General features: G+C 46.3%; 1 protein-coding gene across 7 annotated transcripts in view; it reads left to right on the top strand.

Moving 5' to 3' along the window:
* The window catches only part of ANKS6 (ankyrin repeat and sterile alpha motif domain containing 6), a 65,245-nt gene extending 46,009 nt beyond the window's left edge, over window positions 1–19,236 (top strand). For 2 of the 7 annotated variants that reach the window (XM_032240169.1, XM_032240168.1), the window contains exons 13-16: window positions 324–391; window positions 5,765–5,881; window positions 14,481–14,577; window positions 18,516–19,236. In XM_032240169.1, coding sequence (XP_032096060.1) covers window positions 324–391; window positions 5,765–5,881; window positions 14,481–14,577; window positions 18,516–18,565 — 332 coding nt within the window. In that variant the 3' untranslated portion in view covers window positions 18,566–19,236. The other 5 variants (XR_004257473.1, XR_004257472.1, XM_032240171.1 and 2 more) reach the window with 5 other exon arrangements.
* Window positions 19,237–20,300: the final 1,064 nt, after the last annotated feature.

The following is a 20,300-nucleotide window of genomic DNA, read 5'->3' as shown; positions in this document are numbered from 1 at the left end:
AACTTGAGGGTCACAGTCTGGAGGGAATCAGTCAGTCCTGGCCCTGACTGTCCGTGTTTTTGCAGCCTGATGTGGAGTTTTGGCGATTGCTGAGGGCCTGCTTTGAGGGGAAGAGGGAGGGTGCAGGTAGCTCAGGACCTACCTCCAGCCTCATCTGCAAGAGGCTGGCTGAGATCAGCTTTCTGTGTTGGTATTTCTTATCTAGAATTTCATTTGAAATAAGATTACCACTACTTTATAGAAGTTTAAAGACCACTTCTTTGCTACATTTTACCAAATTCTAAAATGTGTTGTTTTTTTTTTTTTACCTTTCCCTCTTGAAGATGAACTGACTGGAATCCTTAAGAAATTATCCCTTGAGAAATATCAGCCCATTTTTGAGGAACAGGAGGTAAGGATGCTCTTTTTGAATGTCAATTTAAATCTTATTGTAAAAGAAAACTTTGTCTAAATGTGTAGGTTTTCATTTTGCAAGCCTAGATTGATCTCTTGCACTGAGACAGCTGAGGAAATAGAATTTGTGCTCAGCGGGTCTAGCTCAGTTTGTTATTGTGAAATCCTGGGGACTTATGGTTTGCTTTGTTATGGTAGAATTTTGTCATTTTGAGCACTGCTCCCTCTAGAAAAGTTTCTTTCTCTCCTGAAAACATTTTTTTTTGTTGCCTGTGATTAACTGGCAGAGTTATAGGCTTAAAGTGGGCTGATTGTAAAACCTAACGGAACCTGTGTAATGTGTCTGTAATGTAGGGTCTGTGGTAGTCGGAGAGAGTTGCTGTTTTTTTGGAAGCATTCAGATTCACATTAAAAAAAATTACTGTTCTGCAGTTTGGTACTTCCTCAAAATATTAAACATAAGAGTTACCATATGACTCAGCAGTCCTACTCCTAGGTATATTCCCAAGAGAAATGAAGACGTATGTCCACACAGAAACTTGTACACAAATGCTCATAGCAGCATTATTCATGAAAGCCAAAGTGTAGATACCATTCAAATGTCCATTGACTAATGAATGGATAAATAAAATGTGCCTGTGCCATGGAATACTATTCAGCAGTGAAAAGAATGAAATACTGGCACATGCTACAACATGGGTGAACCTTGAACACGTCTTGCTAAGTGGAAGAAACCAGTCACAAAAGGCCACATAGAGTGTGCTTCCATTTATATGAAATGTCCAGACGAGGCGAATCTATAGACACAAAAAGTAGATTCGTGGTTGCCAGAGAATTGGGTGGAGGGGTGGGCGGGCAGAATGGACCGAGTAGGGAGTGACTAGAATGATACATGGTTTCTTTTGGGGGTGATGAAAATGTTCTAAAACGGAGTGTGTGGTGATGGTTACACAACTCTGTGAATATGCCAAAAATCATTGAATTGTATAAATAGGCAAATTGTATGGTGGATGAATTATATCTCAGTAAGCTGTTAAAAAAAATTTACTGTTTTAACCAAGTAAAACTCCTCCACGGGCCCACCAGCCACCAAGGCATAATCACTGGTTTAGAACATTCTAGTGAGTAGCTTAGTAGGTGAAAACTGTCACAATTGCAGAGCAATCGTGAGAATCACTCATTGTCCCCACCAGGCTTGAGGTGCAGTTGAGGAGCTTGTATTCAGGAAACAAACAGAGGGTGCAGTAGCTTTCCTCCTCCTGTTTGCTTTTCTGCCGTATGCAGTCTGCCATTCCTGCCTCCCTGGTGTTTTAAACCTTAGCAATGACTTTCTCCAAGAAACCTTTCCTGATTGCCGCCTGCTTTTACTGATATGTTTATGCCCTCTTGGAGTGTACAGAGAACACATCTCAAAGTACACTTCTGCTTCTTGAGGTATCGTGTCTCTGGCTCGTAAGGTGACATTTGTTCTGATTTCTTGGCCTTACCCCTTTTTTGAGCTGGCATGTCTGCGAGTTCACCTGTCCTGCGTTGTTCAGAGGTAGTTGTGGTTGTCCAGCACAGGGAACGGAGGAATATTTCAGCTGACATACAGAGCTTCGAGAATGTTCACAGGGAGAGGAAGGCAGGCCATGTAGATTTGCTGTAGTTTTAATAACTCACCCACCTAGAAGTTTCCACAGCCTCTGGGGTCAGGAAAGGAGCTGGGGCCTGAGGCAGTGCCATGGGGAGGGCTTGCAGCCACTGGCTGTGGACTTCTCTGTGCATTAGGTTCGCATGAGGTTAGCTGAGACATTGTCCTTGTTTCTGCCTGACACAGGTGCCTATGCTTGCTGGGGGCCAAGCTGAGTGGCTCCTCCTTTTATTTAGTTTCTCTCTGGCAACATATGAGCTGGCTACACTGTGGGGGTGCACTCTCTATATGGACCCACAACCCAGTGTTCCACTTGGAGGCTTTAGTAGAACTGAGGTTTTAATCCTGCTGATTGCCACCCCCCTTGCCTCCAGACCCAGTGGCCATAGCTTCAGGGGTACTTCTTAGTCCCTTGCTGAAACTCCTGGAAGTATCTGGCATGTACATAGCACTTTTCCCTAGTTTCTACCAATAAACAGTTCTCCCTGTTTATATGCACTTATAGTCATCAGTGACAATTTGGAAGAGGAATGAAGTTAATTCATGTTCTCATCTTGCCATATTGAAACTAAAGGCAGACTAATAATTTTCATCTTTCTACCTGTATTAAGGTGGATTTAACTATGCGTATTGAAAAAGACGAAAATGATGGTACCTTAAACAAAATATAAGGTGATTTTTTTTTTTCCACAGAAAGTTTGGACATGAGTCATCTAGGCTCCTTCTAGCTCTCTGCTCCACCCCCACTAGTGTATGTGACATGTATCCTCAAAGTCCAATATGGCTGCTGGAGCTCCAGCCATCACATCCACATTCCAGGCAGCAGGATGGAAGGAGACTGCAAAAGGACACATTCCCTCCTTTTTAAAGAGACTTCCCCAAAGTCCCACCCAGTCTTGTATCTCATTTACCAGAAGTTTATCACCTGACAATACTTATCTGCGAACGAAACTCAGAAATATAATGTTTTAACTATGTGGAAATGTGCCCAGCTAAAATTTGGGATTCTGTTGCTTAAAAAAAAAATAGGTCATGAATATTGAAAAGATACTGGGGTATTTCTGCCTCATTCCTGCTACTCCTTCACAAGTAGTCACAGGAGAGGAATTCCATCTCTGGTGCCCTCTGTGTTGAATAAGCCATGAGGGTTTGGTATCCCCCAGGGTTGACGGAGGTCAGAATTGGGAAGGTCAGGGCAGATGGAGAGTCAGAAGACTGATTGATGCAGTCATTCATTCAGTCAGCAAACACATACTAAGTACTTGAGACTCTGCCCGCCATACCCTCTGCCAGAGCCTAGTGCTGGGAAATACAGATGCCTGGAATACTCTGGAGCCCAGTGAAATGAGAAGACCTGGGCTGAGAGCTAAGCTGAACTTTGGAGAAATGGGGGGAATGGACCCGGAAGGGCTCCTGGGAGAGGGAGCAGGACTCATCGAGGGAGGCCATGGCACGCTGGCTTGGCTGGAGTGGGACCAAGGCAAGCCCATCAGGAGGACGGAGTGGAGGTTGACCAGGCAGGGCCTGGACAGCGTGCACTTGCTTCTGTGCACCACAGGCTGCAAGGTAGATGCTGGCTGGAAAGGTCTGTAGCCTCTTTTGTGGAGGTGGACAGGGGTTGGAGAGGCAGAAAGGGAAGAATAACTGGGAGGGAGAAACCAGTTAGGAGGTGGAGGGCCCCTCACCAAGAGAGCAGGTGTGGAGGATGTCAGAGTTGCTGAGGACTGGCCATGGTGCCAGGCTGAATGTGGGGTCCCTGCTAGGGGTTGGGTTGGTGGGGAGAGACTTGTGTCCAGCAGGGCCGGGTCACATGGTTTCCATTAAAACTACATCACCCATCCGTTCAGCCCCTCAGCACTCTGTGAGCTATAAAGCACCCAAGAGATGCCAGGAGCTTACTTTTGCCAGAGAGGTGGGGGTGCCTGCCTCTCAGAGAGGGCTAAGGACTGGTTAAGGGAACAGACTCTTCCCCAGTGACTTAAACCTGACTCAAGGTTTGTGTTTGTTTTTAATCCAGAAAAGTAAAATGACTGTTAACAGAGAAAAGGAAAGAGGGGGGGGGGGGGGGGGACAATTTCAGAAAGAAAATCTCTATCCCTCCATAAGTCAAATGTTTTAAAGTAAAAAAAAAATTTAATCTTGTTAGGTATGAGGGAATAGAAAATAAAGCCTGCTTATAAAGTAAAAGACTAAGGATTCTCAAGAAGTTATGGAAGTTTTATTTTAAATGACAATAGCATATCTCTAAAGTGTAATAGTGTCTCATAGTTTGTAAATGTAGATCGTAAAGGTGTTTGTAAACTCTCTTTATAGATCCCACATCCACCCTGTGATTTATACGGTGGGCTTGTTTGTAATTTTTCGGTGGGGAAACTGAGGTAAGCCACCTGCCCAGTTCCCCCGGCAGTGAGTAGGAATTGGCACCGTATCTGTCTCCAGGACAACACTGCCCCCTCCTCCTCAGCTCCAGCTGGAGACATGCGTGTGGGCAGCCAGTTCTTTGTCCCATCTCCCAGAGGAGCGCTGTTGTTGGAGTCTGATTTGTGAAGCTGTAGTGTTGTCTGCAACAGCAGCTCCGCAGGGGGAAAGGCTGGACCAGGGACCCAATCCCTTAATGCTAAGGGAAGGTCAAGTCATGTTAACAAGGGGGCTGCTGCCCTCAGGAAAAGCCCATAAGGGAGGCCAGGGAATCTGCAGCTGAAGGGTGACGCAGCATTGTGGAGAAAGGCGAGGATGCTGGAGCCCTCTGCCAGGGTTCAAAGCGGAGCTCTGCCACTTACTAGCCATGTTACTTTGAGTGCTAAAAACAAAACAAAACAAAAACAAACAAAAAAAACTCTGCCTCAGGTTTCCCTGTCTCCAAAATGGGGAAAATGATCTGCCCCTCTGATGTCATGAGGGTTAAATGACTCATCTGTGTGAAGTCCTCAGAAGGTGCTTTGCACACATTGCACTGACTGCCCTCCTCTGGTCTGACGGTGAGACTGGCTTCCCAGTGGACCTGGATTGGATCCTGCCAGGTGTGGACCCCCATGCCAGAGGTCGCTGTTGGACATGCAGGGTGATGGATATGCATGCTTCATCTGAGCCCCTTCCGACCTTTCCTCCACCTTGCCGTAGAGGAACAGAAGCCAGTGGAGCAGAGGGCCTGATTTCCTGCCCAGGCCCAGTCAGGGCTGACAGCTGTTAGGACCTCACCCATAGAAACCAAGGCTCGCACAGTTTTGAGATGCCCTTATTCTGAGCTCTGCTCTCATTCTCCACAGCCCTATCTCCTTTATTGCTTCTGCTTATTTCCTCACTCTGTCTTTCCACAGTCTGTCTCTGTCTCGTGCGTGGTGGGGGAAATGAGGTGAGTACTGCCATACGTTTGTACAGTATCTGATATTGTTATAAGTGCAGCAACATTGCAGTTACCTTTCTAATAGCAGGATTTGGATTCCTCCTGTTCTAGCCACCCGGATGACTATCTCAGAGATTTTCCTCAGTTGGCTCATTTTAAGGGTCTTCCTAAAATGTATCTGTTAAGAAAATCCAAGAGCTAGATCTGAGGAGAGTTTGTTTTTTAAAAATGTTTTCAATGAAGCTTTAAACGTAAAGTGAGGACAGAGGAGTAGTAAATCATTATCAGTTTACTACTAATAAGCACTCACCGCTCATAACCCTGAGATTTCTGTTGGGGCTGGGAAGAAAGTATGGCATCCAGCAGATGGTGGCGAATCCCCTCTCTCCTTCCAGGTGGACATGGAAGCATTCCTCACGCTGACTGACGGCGACTTGAAGGAGCTGGGAATTAAGACAGATGGGTCCAGACAGCAGATTCTGGCAGCGATTTCTGAACTGAACGCAGGCAAGGTATTGTTCTCTGTTTGTTGCATTTCCTTGTGTCAGACATCTGAGAGCATCACCAGGGTCCTGGGATCTTGGGAAGGTCTTACTTCCTCTCCTCTGTCATATGTGACGATGAGCAGGCACTCACTACCTCCCAGCATGACCTGTTCCATTTTCAGACTTCTTCCCCCAGGAGGTTTCTCCCCAGATGCAGCTATAAATCTTCACTCAGCTAGTGTCAATGCATAGGGCCAGGTGTTGCCCTCGGGAGCACTGTGAAAGCAGAGCCTTCAAGCCTTTGGTTCAGATGTGCCCTGGGGTCAGGCTGGCCTGGGTTTGAATCCCAGCTCCTTCACTTTACTCACTGTGTGGGTTGAGGCAGACACCTCTCTGAGCCTCGCTGTCCCTGTCTGTAAGGTGAGGATGATGGAATTGTGGCAAGGACTAAAATGCTCAGCAGAGCTCCTGGCACACACACAGCCGTCAGTCACTGTTGTTGGCTTCTCACAGTTTTGTCTTATGTTAAATTTCTCATCAGCTTTAAAGCTAAAGATATCAGTGCCCCCACCCCATGCCCAACCAAAGGCACACACCAAAAACTAAAAGAAAAAAGGCGAATCACCACTTACATTGCAAGCTTCGTTGTAGTTGCTGTTGGGCTATTCGAACTCCTTCGTCGTCCCCCTTTTTTCTTAATATAGGATGCCCCTTTCTGTTTCTTATTCCAGCAGCAATGCGCAGTACCTGTTTACCTGCTGCCACACTTTGCCTAGCAACTTGCCACTTGTTGGACGATAGTTTCATGCCTGGAATTTTGCTATTATAAATATTGCCATAATGGATATCTCTGCCTTTTTCCTCTTTCTTTCTTTTTATTTGTTCCTTGAGCTGCCTTCCACGATGTGCAGTGATAGCAGAGAGCATGGCCATTTTTATGGTTCTTTCTGTATGTCGCTGGACTATGCACAGAAATACTGAACAGACCCATAGCACCAGCAGCAAATAAATGTTTACCCAGCACTTTATCCTTTATAAATCATTGCATATGTTTCCTCATCGGTCTTTGGAGACAGCGCAGGGAGGCTGGTGTCCTTACACTTACCTCGTCTGGCTGGCGAGGGTGCAGAGTCATGGTGCACAGGTCATGCGGTGGTGGGCAGTGGAAACGGAAGCTAAACCAGGCCTCCTGCCTCTCTCTCTCCACCTTTGCAGCGCAGTGTGCTGTGCAGAGGCAGCTCCTCCCAGCCCTGCCAGGATTGAAAGTAGTTCTTTTTGTTGTCGCCATAGTCATTCGTATTACCTGCCTGAAGGCTATGAGGTGATCCTTCAAAGCAATGCCCTTAGCATTGCTTCGGGCATCCCAAGGCCAAACAGCTTTCCTCCAGTCTGAACTAGTTCTTTCTCCTCTGTAAATGGCCTGACTCTCAACATTTCTTGCTTGTTGTATGGGCCTGAACCCACCTCACTTTACGTATGGGGAAGCCCAGCCTCAGAGTTGGGCAGTGATGCCTGACTTCCAGACCAGTACCACTTCTGCTCTGCTGTTAGATGTCAGCGGGGAGGGCAGGGGAGGCAAGGCAGGTATGGAGCTTGTCAGAAGCAGGCAGGTCTGGGCTGTTAGGAAGGGCATCATCCAGGAAACTGAAGCCTGAGGGTGGCTCACAGAAGGCGAATCAACCAAAACAATCTTTAAAGACTGGGACATTAATTTATTCATGAAAAAGAGCCTTTGTGTCTCAGGCACCATGTGGGTATTGACCATTCAGCATCACTCCATGCCTAGCGTTGTGCCCTGAGCATGTCACACATTATAATTATTCATTTAATCTGTATGAAAGCTGCTGAGGTCAGTTTCAGTTTATAGATGAGGAAACCAAGGCTCAGAGAAGTTGAGGGATTCACCCAAGAGCACCAGCTGCCTCGGTGTAACTAACCCACAGCACATAAAGGAGAGGTGGGTGGTGCTATGAGAGCCCCTGGCTTATAGCCAGGGCTGACATCCCTGAGGAAGTGGCAGGGCAGCTGAGGTGTGAAGCAAGAGTGGAAACCACTGGGTAGAGGGGTAGTAGAAAAATGCAGACCGCAGAGGGAAGTACACGTGCAGAGGCCCTGTGGTGAGGTATGCAGTGTGTTTGAAGAACTAAAGAAATGGCTGGAACACAGAGCAAGAGCCATGACATGTGGGGAGGCCCAAGGAACAGAGCAAGGCCACCAGGATGGTAGAGAGTGACTCAGTCTAGTAAGGGAAAGGGCTTTGGGGAGGGGAGGTGGGCGAGTGATGGGGAGGGGCTATGGCCCAGGCAATAGAGGACCCTTCCTCCTCCTGGCCTCCAGAGGCCAGATGTGTGAGCCAAGGAGAGGATGGAGTGGGGAAATTTTAGGCTTAAGCTGATTAAGAAAGAAGGACGGAAAAGGTTCTGGAGGCAGGACCAGTGAGAGGCCAGGAGCTGATGCCACCAGATGGCAACTGCTAATGCTTCTGGAACCTCCCCTCTGCCCTCTGTGGCTATGGCCTCCTTGGCCCAGGATCACAAAAAAGCAGACAGACTGGGCTAGTTTGCAAACCTTAGGAAACTTAACTGGCATCATCAGAGTGAATGATGATGACATCTTGAGCACATCCCAATGGAGGACATTCTTAAAGTTTTACAGACTGGGGCCTTTTTTTCAGTTTCCTCTCAAATTCATTGCCCCCCTATTATTCCCTGTTCTGTAGCAGTCTGTATCCTATACTAAACAGGCCCCATCAGGAGAAGCAGAAGAAACAGCTGATAGTGGTCCTGCTTAGGGGCCCAGTTCACCAGCTTCCAACCAAGAGGCCCAGGTACCTGCAACATGCCAGGCCAAGGACACCACTTAGTCCCACCCATGTCCCTCCAGTAGGCAGCATCCACCCTGCAAAGTCAGGCAGTTCCACACAGTAATAGGTGCAAGGGGAAGGAGCTGATCTGAACCACTTCCCTGGAGAAAGACCCTGTTATTCAAGAGTAAACAGTACCAGATAAAGTCCTCTGGAAGTGAAAACCACATATCATCATGAGTTACACAGAAAAGACATGTTTAGGAGAAGTGTAATAGTACAAAAGCCAATTTAACTTCTGCTACATTTTTCTAAGTTAGCACTGCAACAGTGTGCTGGTTCTTAGATGTGCAAAGAACTCTTCAGGCCAAAGGTGGCTTCCAAGAACCGCTTCAGTGCCCTTACAGCCTTCAGATGCACTGGGCTTTGGGTATTCTAGACTGGACTTGCCTGACCCTGACATCAGGGGTTCCTGCCTCTTTAATTTTGCTATAGGGCATGAACTTCTCTTTGTAACATTCATACCCTTTCTTTTGTGACACAAGCATAGATAACCGAGAGATTACCTGTTGTAGCTCAAGTGCTCAGTACACATTGGAGAGCCCAGACCAGGACACATGAGAGGGCGAGGCCCAGCTTTCCTTGCCCCAGTGTCTTTCTAGCTGTGGTCCACAGCACGCTGGTGGGTTTTATATAATCCATTTAATGGGGCATGAGCAGCATTTTAGAAAATAAAATAGAAAATAGCAACATGCTTTTGCAGATAGGACAAAATGTTTCAGTTATATGTGTTTACATGAAAACAGGGTGTGATGTAAAATGCATTTTTTACATAATTAATAAGAGTGAGCATTTTGGCCTAAAAACTTTTTTAAATGCCTATTAACCAAAAACCTGGCTCATAATATAATATCAGCAAGTCTTATTAGGCCCAGCAGTATCAGTAAAACGTGGACCCTCAGCCTGCAAGTCATGTCACTTCCAGATGAGGCCACCCCAGTGTTGGAATTGTAATGTATGCTTGAGTCTGCTCATTAGTTTGTTAGTTTTGAACGAGTTTCATATTGGAGGTTTACCAGAAGTGAGGAGTTAGTTGGTCCTAAGCCGTTATTTCTTTCTGTTGCCCTTTTTTGTGATTGTCAATGCAGTACATACTTATTTTATTAAATTTACACAGTACCAAAATGGTGAAAAGAATCGTTTTTAAGAAATCACGGTTCACTCAGAGGCCAACGGTGTTCACCGTTGGGCAGATTACTCTGCAGTGCTTTGTGTCCTTTTTGTTTTATTTTTTAAAGAGAGGAAGTCTGCCTGTGTTGCCCAGGCTAGCCTCAAACTCCTGGCCTCAAGGGATCCACCCACCTCAGCCTCTTGAGTATCTTGGTTATGGGCACGTATTACCACATCCTTAAATTTGTTTTAAACATGACTAAGATAAACTTGGGTCTGTAATTTTATATCCTGCTTTCTTTAACATGAAATATATGCAGCTACTCATGTCATTAAGAACTATTTTTTCATATAAATTTGCATAGATGTGCTAAAATTAATTTTAAAAAAATTTCTACCTGTTATGTAAATTTTCAAACTTTGTATAAATGGTGCTGCAATGGACAGCTTTGTGTCTAAGGCCTTCTAATCACCTCCTCACAATAGATGTCTAAAAGTGGAATTACAAGAGTCCAAGAGTCAGAATCAAGGTATATGTACATCCGAATAACTTTCTGGAAAGAGCCAGTGAGCAGTTCGACTAGCTGTGAGTGTGTGAGAGCTTGTTATTCTTTTCACTGCAGCTTTGCCAGTATTACTATCAGTTTGTTTTTTAATCTTTATAATAATTTGATAGGTAAAAAAATGTACCTTGTTTTAATTTGCACTTTTTGAAATACTAGATAGGTGAATCTTTTTTCTACATTTAGCTGTTTGTTTTTTTTTCCTTTTGAGAATTATCAGGCAGGTCCCTTGAATCTTAGGGATTTTTAAAGGGCAGTTATCATTATCATCTTCAATCAGTTGTTGATCCAGGAAACGATTATGGTTTTAATCATCTACAGCTCCCTCCTAAGGTTAGCAGGCAGCAAGGGCCGGAACCCTATCTCGCCCTGACCTCATTTCTCAGGCAATTAAGGCTAAGGTGGTGTACAATAACAAAATTGCTGTCAACCCTTCCATTTATCTTTGAGCCCTCTGCAGTTTGCACAGTGCCACCCCATTCATTATCTCAGGGTGAGCTTCAGCGCTGCCTTGGCAGGTAACATTATCCCCATTTTACAGATACTTAGCGGAAAAGGGGCGGGCCTGGATGCTGGCACTAATCAGTGGTAGAGTGGGATCCAGATCCTCTGACTTGGCCTCCGATGCTCTTCATACCCTGCAGCCTTTGGATCTTGTCAATAGAATCTGGAGGGCATTTTTCCAGCTTATTTAAAATTGCTTGGATGGGTTGGGATAAAGGGAGAATCTTAATGTCCTCTTGAGTCTAGGAGGCCTTGTCCACCCAAGAGGTGTCTGTGTAGGGGTCTGGAGAGGGGCCCCTCTGGACTGGGGGGGAGTCCATGAAATAAAAGAAAGTTTGAAATCTGGGCTCATTCAGTGAATTTTTTCCCCCTTTTCACTCTTAGTAGAGAACAATCTGCCAGACATGATACATTTTTAATTTACTTTACATTTCGATTTTGTTTATTAATTTTAAAAAATATGTTTAATCCACTGCTGCCCTCTGAAGATAGAACCTGTCTGCCTCCAGCTACCCACACAGGGTCTGATGGGTAAATGTGCTAAAATTAATTTTTTTTAAATTTCTACCTGTTGGTTATATAGATTTCCAAACTTTGTATAAATGGTGCTGCAGTGGGCAGCTTTGTATGTGAGGCCTTGTAATCATCTCACAGCCATCACCTGAGGGGCTGTTATCATCCCTGTTTTCTAGATGAGGAAACCAAGGCCCAGGGAGATTAAGTATCTTGCTCAGGGTGACCCAGCTAGCAAATAAGAGAAATGGACTCTGAACCTACACTGTGACAGGGTCTTGCTCTTTTGCCCAGGCTGGACTTGACCTCCTGGGCTCAAGTGATCCTCCCACCTCAGTCTGCGACTAGCTTGGACTACAGGTATATGCTGCCTTGCCCAGCCCAATCTCTGTTCTTTGTTTTTTTATAAAAAGGTTTTTTTTATTTCTATAGGTTATTGGGGAACAGGTGGTGTTTGGTTACATGAGTAAGTTCTTTGGTGGTGATTTGTGAGATTTTGGTACACTCATCATCCAAGCAGTATACACTGCACACTATATGTAGTCTTTTATCCCTCACCCCCTTGCCACCCTTTTCCCCTCTGTCCCCAAAGTCCATTGTGTCATTCTTACGCCTTTGCATCCTCATAGCTTAGCTCCCGCTTATGAGTGAGAGCATACAATGTTTGGTTACTTCATTCCTGAGTTACTTCACTTAGGTAATAGTCTCCAGTCTCATCCAGGTTGCTGCAAATGTCATTAATTCATTCCTTTTTATGGCTGAGTAGTATTCCATCATAGATATCTATAAATATAACAGTTTCTTTATGCACTTGTTGATTGATGGACATTTGGATTGCTTCCACATTTTTTGCAATCGTAAATTGTGCTGCTATAATCGTGTGTGCAAGTATCTTTTTCATGCAGTGACTTCTATTCCTCTGGGTAGATACCCAATAGTGGGATTGCTGGATCAAATGGTAGTTCTACTTTTAGTTTTTTAAGGAATCTCCACACTGTTTTCCATAGTGGCTGTACTAGTTTACATTCCCACCAGCAGTATAGAAGTGTTCCCTGATTACTGCATCCCCACCAATATCCCCTGTTTTTTGATTTTTTTATTATGGCCATTCTTGCAGGAGTGAGGTGGTATCACATTGTGGTTTTGATTTGTATTTCCCTGATCATTAGTGATGTTGAGCATTTTTTCATATGTTTGCTGGCCATTTGTATATCTTCTTTTGAGAATTGTCTGTTCATGTCCTTAGCCCACTTTTTGATGGGATTGTTTTTTTTTCTTGTTGATTTAGTTGAGTTCATTATAGACTCTGGATATTAGTCCTTTGTCAGATGTATGGATTGTGAAGATTTTCTCCCACTCTGTGTGTTGTCTGTTTACTCTCCTGTTTCTTTTGCCATGCAAAAGCTCTTTAGTTTAATTAAGTTCCAGCAATTTATCTTTGTTTTTATTGCATTTGCTTTTGGGTTCTTGTTCATGAAATCCTTGCCTAAGCCAATGTGTGGAAGGGTTTTTTCAATGTTATCTTTTAGAATTTTTATAGTTTCAGATCTTAGATTTATGTCCTTAATCCATCTTGAGTTGATTTTTGGATAAGGTAAGAGATGAGAATCTAGTTTCATTTTTCTACATATGGCTAGCCAACTAACACCAGCACCATTGGCTGAAAAGGGTGTCCTTTTCCCACTTTTTGTTTTTGTTTGCTTTGTCAAAGGTCAGTTGACTGTAAGTATTTGGGTTTATTTACGGGTTTTCTATTCCGTTCCATTGGTCTGTGTGCCTATTTTTATACCAGTACCATACTGTTTTGGTGACTATGGCTTTAGAGTATAGTTTGAAATCAGGTAGTGTGATGCTTCCAATTTGTTCTTTTTGCTTAGTCTTGCTTTGGCTGTACGGGCTCTTTTTTGGTTCCATATGAATTTTAGAATTGTTTTTTCTAATTTTGTGAGGAATGATGGTGGTATATTGATGGGAATTGCATTGAATTTGTAGATTGCTTTTGACAGTATGGTCACTTTCACAGTATTGATTTTACCCATCCATGGGCATGGGAATGTGTTTCCATTTGTTTGTGTCATTTATGATTTCTTTCAGCAGTGTTTTCTAGTTTTCCTTGTAGAGGTCCTTCACCTCCTTGGTTAGGTATATTCCTAAGTATTTTATTTATTTATTTATTTATTTTGCAGCTATTGTAAAAGGGGTTGAGTTCTTGATTTGATTCTCAGCTTGGTTGCTGTTGCTGTATAGAAGAGCTACTGATTTATGTCCATTAATTTTATATCCGAAAACGTTACTAAATTCTTTTATCAGTTTTAGGAGCTTTCTGGAGCTGTCTTTAGGGTTTTCTAGGTCAACAATCATATCATCAGCAAACAGTGACAGTTTGACTTCTCTTTACCAATTTGGATGCCCATTCTTTCTTTCTCTTGTCTGATTGCTCCGGCTAGGACCCAGTCTCTGTTCTTAACCTCTGAGTTTTGCTGCTTCTCAGCCTGGTATGCAGTGATGATGTTTTCTGGGCTTAACAGAACATTCACATCACCTTTTTGTCTCATCTGAAAATGTGTGTATAAGGGGGAAGGGGGTGTTGTAGGAATACAGTGAGAAGTGAATCTCTGTGAAGAGGAATCTGACAGCTTTTGGGCAAAAGGGAGCAAAGGCAGTTCAAACCCTTAATCCTGTAGCAGAAGGAAACTTGGCTCATACTGAATTTTCTGGCAATCTGAGGACTGGAAAGATGCACAGAGGTGCAGGGAAGGAGACCTGGCATCTGGGCCACGCGACTCAGGAGTTAGTCCTGTCCCGGGCCCAGCCTCCCGCTGTGTCCAGGGGCTTGGGGTCCTACATTCAGGACCTCTGCAGCACTGACAGCCTGCAATGGTGGGTGCTGGGGCGATTCTGACTCAGTATGTTTTTTTATTAAACTCGGTACTCTTTCAATTAGTAATTTATTTCCCCCAAGATGCCCATGGGTTTTTCAAGTATGAGTTGAACATTAACGACACTGTCAATTGAATTAATGGTTAAAAGGTTTAACAGGACTTTCTGTTTCTGTTTTCAATTTCCTCCACAGGGACGCGAGAGACAGATTTTACAGGAAACCATTCACAACTTCCATTCTTCCTTTGAGAGCAGCGCCAGCAACACCAGGGCGCCTGGCAACAGCCCCTGTGCGTGATCCTCCTTCCCACAGCCACCAGCGTGAGCTCTCTGAATCCCGGGACCCCTTCGCATGTCTAGGGCCCCAGCCCCACCTCCATCACACTGCTGTGCCTTAGTCACATTATTTCCGTTTGCTCGAAATGCCCCACTTCATGTCCACTGCATTCGTTGGTAGTACTTGTTACTGTAACAAACTTCATACAGAGACATTCCCATGTGACATTCCAGTGGGGGTGCTTCTGGTTGGCAGGTGGGTTCACACAGTGATGCGGGGACTCAGCTCCTTTCATCCTGTGCTCTACCCTCCCCAGGAGCCTCAGAGTTTGCTTCTGGCTGGCAGCAAGGGAAACGGACGATGGAGAAGGCACAGCTGCCTCTTACCTGCCTTGCTCTTAACTGGCACACATCACTCCTGCTTAGGTCCTCTTGGCTGCTGGTAGTCATGTGGCCCCACCTGGATGCAGAGGAGGCTGGGATGTGCAGTCTCCATAGAGTGGCTTCCCAGCAACAACTTTTGACTTAGATGGGGGGTGTGTATTATGGTGGGGGATGCCCCCCTGCCACATCTTCCCTTAAAACTTCTAACTTGTCCCTCCTGGTCCAAGTCACCTCTCAGATGAAGTCTTTTTTTTTGACCCCCTTTCAACCCCTGGGTGCCTTCCTGCTGTGTATGTGACTGTTCTAGCATTCCACTGCACCTGCTGCATCCAGCTTACAGCGCGTGTTCTAGATGCGTATGCCAAATGCATTTTTCTTTATTCCAATCTATTTTAGAGGGAGAGAAGAGGAGGCCTGCTGTGTGGATCTCTTCTCCCTAGCTTTCAGTTTCCTTATCTGCAAGGTGAAAGATCAGACCAGATGATGCTCTGCTTCTCCACAGTGCTCACCCGTATCACTGCAGGGTTTTCTGCACCGAAAGTGGAAGCAGAAGACTAATGGCTCACATTGTGAAAGAGTCTCTGGTGCTCAAAGGTTCTAACAGGCAAAGAAGTGACAAATTTGGAATTTTGTCTAGATCCTGTTAATGCTGTGTTCCTCAAAAGGGAATTGGCTTGTGTTGTTGCCTACCATATTATATCATATTATATTAGAGGGGGCCTGACTTTTAAAACCCAGTGGCTTTTGAAGTGATTTCCAATGAATCACTCATTCAGCCAGTGCTTATTGCCTTCATGTTAGATACCAGGCACCGAGTGTGCAGACACAATCCAGAGCCTTCAGGCTCTCGACAGGCAAGATAATACCTGTAAACAGACAGTCACAGCCTTGAGAGGCAGCTTGGGGGAGTGGACAGACCGTGCCCTGGACTCAGGTTCAAAGTTCACATGCAGCTCTATGGCCTCTTAGTCGGAGCTTGGAACCAGTGTGCGTGAAGTGCTGGGTCTGCAGGAAGTAGCCAGTAGATGGTAGGCTTCACAGAACTCTAGTCCCTACCCCGCGCTGCGTGAGCCACATGTTGGTCTCCTTGGGTGGTACCGTCTCTCATCTGTACCTCCCCCAGCCATGAAAGCCCACGCCCCTATGCCGGCTTTCAGAGGCAGTCGTTACCCTACTGCCCAGAGCCTCGTAGTTTTCTTCCCCTGCCCTGATAGTGGGTATTTTTCCTCTAAATCCTCTCGGCCTTCCACCCACAGAAGCCAGCTTTCCACAGGACTGAAGACAAAGTATTTCATTTATCTGTTACTGACAGACACATTTACAAAGGTTTCTCATGTCCCAGCCTTTTTAAGGAGACACACTCATTCATCACCTACTATGTGCTGGCAGCTTTACCTTTGTCATTTCATCCTCATGGCCACCCTGGAGGTGGCATTGTGTAACTTCATCTTGCACATGCAGGAAATGGATGCTCAGGAGAGGGGAGCTGCAGATCCGGTCTCAGAACCAGACCTGGTGGGCTTGCAAGTCTGTGCCTTTTCCACTAACTCCTATAGACTCCTAGAGCTAGAAGCACTTATGATTCTTGTTTTAGTTTACTGATGGCTTCAGGGATTAACAGTAGACCTAGAATTGTTTGCCTCTGAAATTCTTGGCCCCTGACATTATGTGCTTTGAGGTTTTGTGCCTGCTTTCTGCTATGGCCCTGTTTCTTTGATAACTGTATACTGGTATAGCTTACACTCAGGTAAGTTTGCTTAAACACCAATGATAAACAGGAGCTATGCCAGGGGTTCAGCTTCCCACAGATATAGACCTCCATGAATGCACTGGATGACCCTGGACAGAGCGAGGCTATTCCCATTTTGCAGACAGGACAACAGAGGCTCCAGACAATGCCTCTTTTTTCTTTTTCACTGGACTCAAGTGTCCAAGGCTTTTTCCCCTAGGCACTTTGTGTACTGGTTCACAAACGGTCCCTGGCACCCTTTCTGGGCAGGTTTGGATGTGGCTGGTAGGCAGGGAAGAGAAAGGGCACTTCAGCAGGGTCATGTGCAGAGGCAGCACGTAATGTGTAACTTATAGATCGTCAAGGAGGAGGGGTCAGTCGGGTGCTTGTTTTTCTGATTTTTGGTCCTTGGTCACCCCCTTCCCAGCCCACATGTGTCCCCAGCCTGCCTCCAGGAGGCTGTTCTCCCCACGAGAAGTACCTCCCTTGCTTGGTGACCTTCACCAGCATTTCCCAAAAGTGTGCTTCTTGGAACCCTAGTTCCACAGGAAGTTAATAGGTTTTTCATGAAGAAAAGTAGGAGGGGTGTGTATGTGAAAGTTGGGTGAGGTTCCCTGGTGGAGTAATTTGGCAGACACTGAGCTAAAGCGAGCTACGTGATCATCTTTGCTGCAGGCCTCGTATAACCTTCAGTATGCCAGCACGCCTCAGGCCTCTTCACAGGGCCAGGAAGCTTGTAGCGTCTCCCACATTACTCTGATCACTTCTCCAAGGTGCTTTTGCTAGACTGAAATTCCTTGGACACCACTGGGGAAGCCCTGCTTTGGTGGGAACAGTGGCAGCCATGAGGCCTCGCAGCCCTGGTAGTGGGTCAGGGCCGTTGGTGGCCACCTTTTTTCTCCCCAGCAGCTCTCTGCAGAGGTGGCCTACCTGGCAGTGGGACATCAGGGGATGGGGCCTGCTTTAGATGGCAGGGCCCCTGTTCCGAGAGCGCTCCATCCTGAGGCTCTCCTGTGGGGTGGAGGGCATTGTTTCCCAGCACCCACGAGTGTCTTGCTGCTGTGTCCTAGGTGCTGGTGGTCCATGTTCCCGCTGGCCAAGGAGGGCTCCTACCTCTCTACTTCAGCACCACAAAATTCTATGGAGGCCAGCTGGTTTGTGAGGAGAAAGTTTACTTTTTAATTCTTTTGTTTACTGAACGTTTACTTAGCATCTACTCTGTGCCAGCTCCACTCTTGTACTCTGCCTCCAAAGATGAAAAAGGACTTCTCTGCCCTCAAGGGAACCCCGCAGTGCCTTAGAGGAGACAAGCACATCAGTGAGATGGTGCGGTGATGAAGTGTGCTGGGTACGCCGCTCAGGGAAAGTCACCAGTGATGGCTCAGGCTCATCCTGGGCAGGCCTCAGCGCAGAGAGCTGGAGTGAGACCTCGAAGGTCAGGTTTAGGCAGGAAACAGAAAGGGCATCCCAGCTGGGGCATGTGCAAAGGCAACATGTAATGTGTAAGTTATAGATCATCAGGAAGGAGGGGTCAGTTTGGTGCCTGTTTTTCTGACTTTTGGTCCTTTGAAATGAGTAGAAGCAACCTGTTACCTTGGAAAGAGCACTGGGCCTAGAGTCAGAGGTAGTGCTGCATGACATTGAACATGTTTCTTCTTCCCTCTGAGTCTCAGTTTCCCTTTTGGTTACAAGGTGCTAGAAGCCCCCAGGGATCAGGTGAAAGTGAGAAAGCCCTTTTCACACTGTGAAGTGGTGCAGATGTGAGAAACCTCACAGATGGTTGCACATTTTAAATCCTCTCTCTTACCTCTCATCTCTCTCCCTTCTGCCTGGACATAGCCATGGCTGGGTGGGTGAGACCAGAAGAAACTGCGTCTGGCAAGAGGTAGCAGCTGCTGCAGTGGCTCTGCTGGCATCAGAGCCCATGGAAATGAGGGGTGGCCGACGGATCTGCCCTCCAAATGTGCCTGACCCTGGGTCTTGGTGTCATTGGGATTCTCAGCACAGCGGACAGAAAGAAAGACAGTTTGGCCAAGTCATAGAAGCTGATCCATTCGGCAAAAAGAGGGCAAGGAACCCGTCTCTTTTCTGCTTACCTAGGAGCTGCCTGAAGACATCATCACACAGGCCAGGTGAGAGGCTAGACAACTTTGGACATCTACACTACCTGTGCTTCCAAGTAAATGCCTCCTGAAAGGCCCGGGACCCTTCCTCAGAGGACTCTGCAGCGAGAATGAAGGTGCCGTCAGCAGAAGGCGCTGTGAAGCACCATCCTGTCACTCTCCTTGTCCATTCCTAGCAAGTTAATTGTGTCTTGTTAACCAGCAGTTCCTGTCCAACATGTAAAAAGACCTGATGTTTTCCCTAAAAAAGCTGATGCCAGATTCTGCAGGACTGGCCTGCAGAGGGAATCTCCGTGGGTGAGGTGGGTCCTCTGGCCTCAGGGGGCTCTGCTCCTCCTTAACATACAGCCTAAGAGTGGATTTATACCCGGCCTTAATTTCAGCCCCCCAGCTGAGAAGCCAGACCCAAAAATATAGTTGTTGCTAAAGCTTGGGAATGACGGAAGGGAAATCCACACAGAATCACAGGTAGTGAGCTCAAGGACAAAGCCCAGGCCACTTGTCCTCAGCTCCCTTTCCCTGGCACTATACTTCCTTCCCAAGGCTGAGACCACATCTCCCTGTCCCTGAAAACCCCCTTCCCTCCAGGACTCCCCCTCCAACTCGGGGTCCTGTCCAGGTGATTGGTGCCATCTCACATTAGCATAGGGGCCCTCCCAGGTTCCCGTTTCCTGCTGGAGCTCTCTCCCAGGGCTGAGACATAGGGCATGGCCATCCTAGTCAGGGAGGCCCTGTCTCCACCCCCAGGTGGCTGGAGTGGGTTTGGCCTTCCCCTGTAGGACCCTCACTAGGGCCACTGTTCCCACTGCCAAGAGTCTAGGATGCTATTTTTATTTTCTGCCCAAGGGAGTGAGTTTCCATTTTCCTCACCATAGACTTTGTGTAGGGACTTAATTCTTTGAAAGATTCTTGTTTATTGGCCTGTGTATATTAAATGACATGAAGTTATCTCCCCATTTTGACTGCATTCATCCAGGATGTAAAACACTGCCCATATTCCTGCCTGTGATGGCTGCTATACAGGAAGCCCCTGGGTCCACCAGGTGCAGCTTCTAAAAGTCACCTTGCCTCGTCTTCACAGGAACCCTGTGAGGTAGCCTGAAACTACCCTTTCTGTCGATATGGCGACTGTGGCACACAGATACTAACCAACTTTGCCAAGGTCACACAGCTGACCAGGGACAGCCTGGTCCGAGTGCAGGCCTGACACACTCTTCCTTGTGTCTTACTGCCTGTCGTCAGCACAGAGGGGAACGTGGAATTAGAATAAGCCCAGCCAGTATCACAAATAAAGAAAACCTGTTGTTTAGCCTCTGCAGCATGTTCACAATTTGGAGAGGAGGGCTTCTGAAAGCTATAAATAGCTTGGCGATTCTGTTTCTTTTAGGAATTCTCACAAGTGGCCTGGCACGGCGGCTCATGCCTGTAATCCCAACACTTTAGGAGGCTGAGGCAGGAGGATCGCTTGAAGCCAGGAGTTCAGGGTTGCAGTAAGCTATGA

Source organism: Sapajus apella, unplaced genomic scaffold, assembly GCF_009761245.1.
Source record: "Sapajus apella isolate SASKATOON/1434 unplaced genomic scaffold, GSC_monkey_1.0 scaffold46, whole genome shotgun sequence".
Classification (NCBI taxonomy): Eukaryota; Metazoa; Chordata; class Mammalia; order Primates; family Cebidae; genus Sapajus; species Sapajus apella.
The sequence above is the reverse complement of the archived record's forward strand: the minus strand, read 5'-3'. Positions and strand labels throughout refer to the sequence as shown.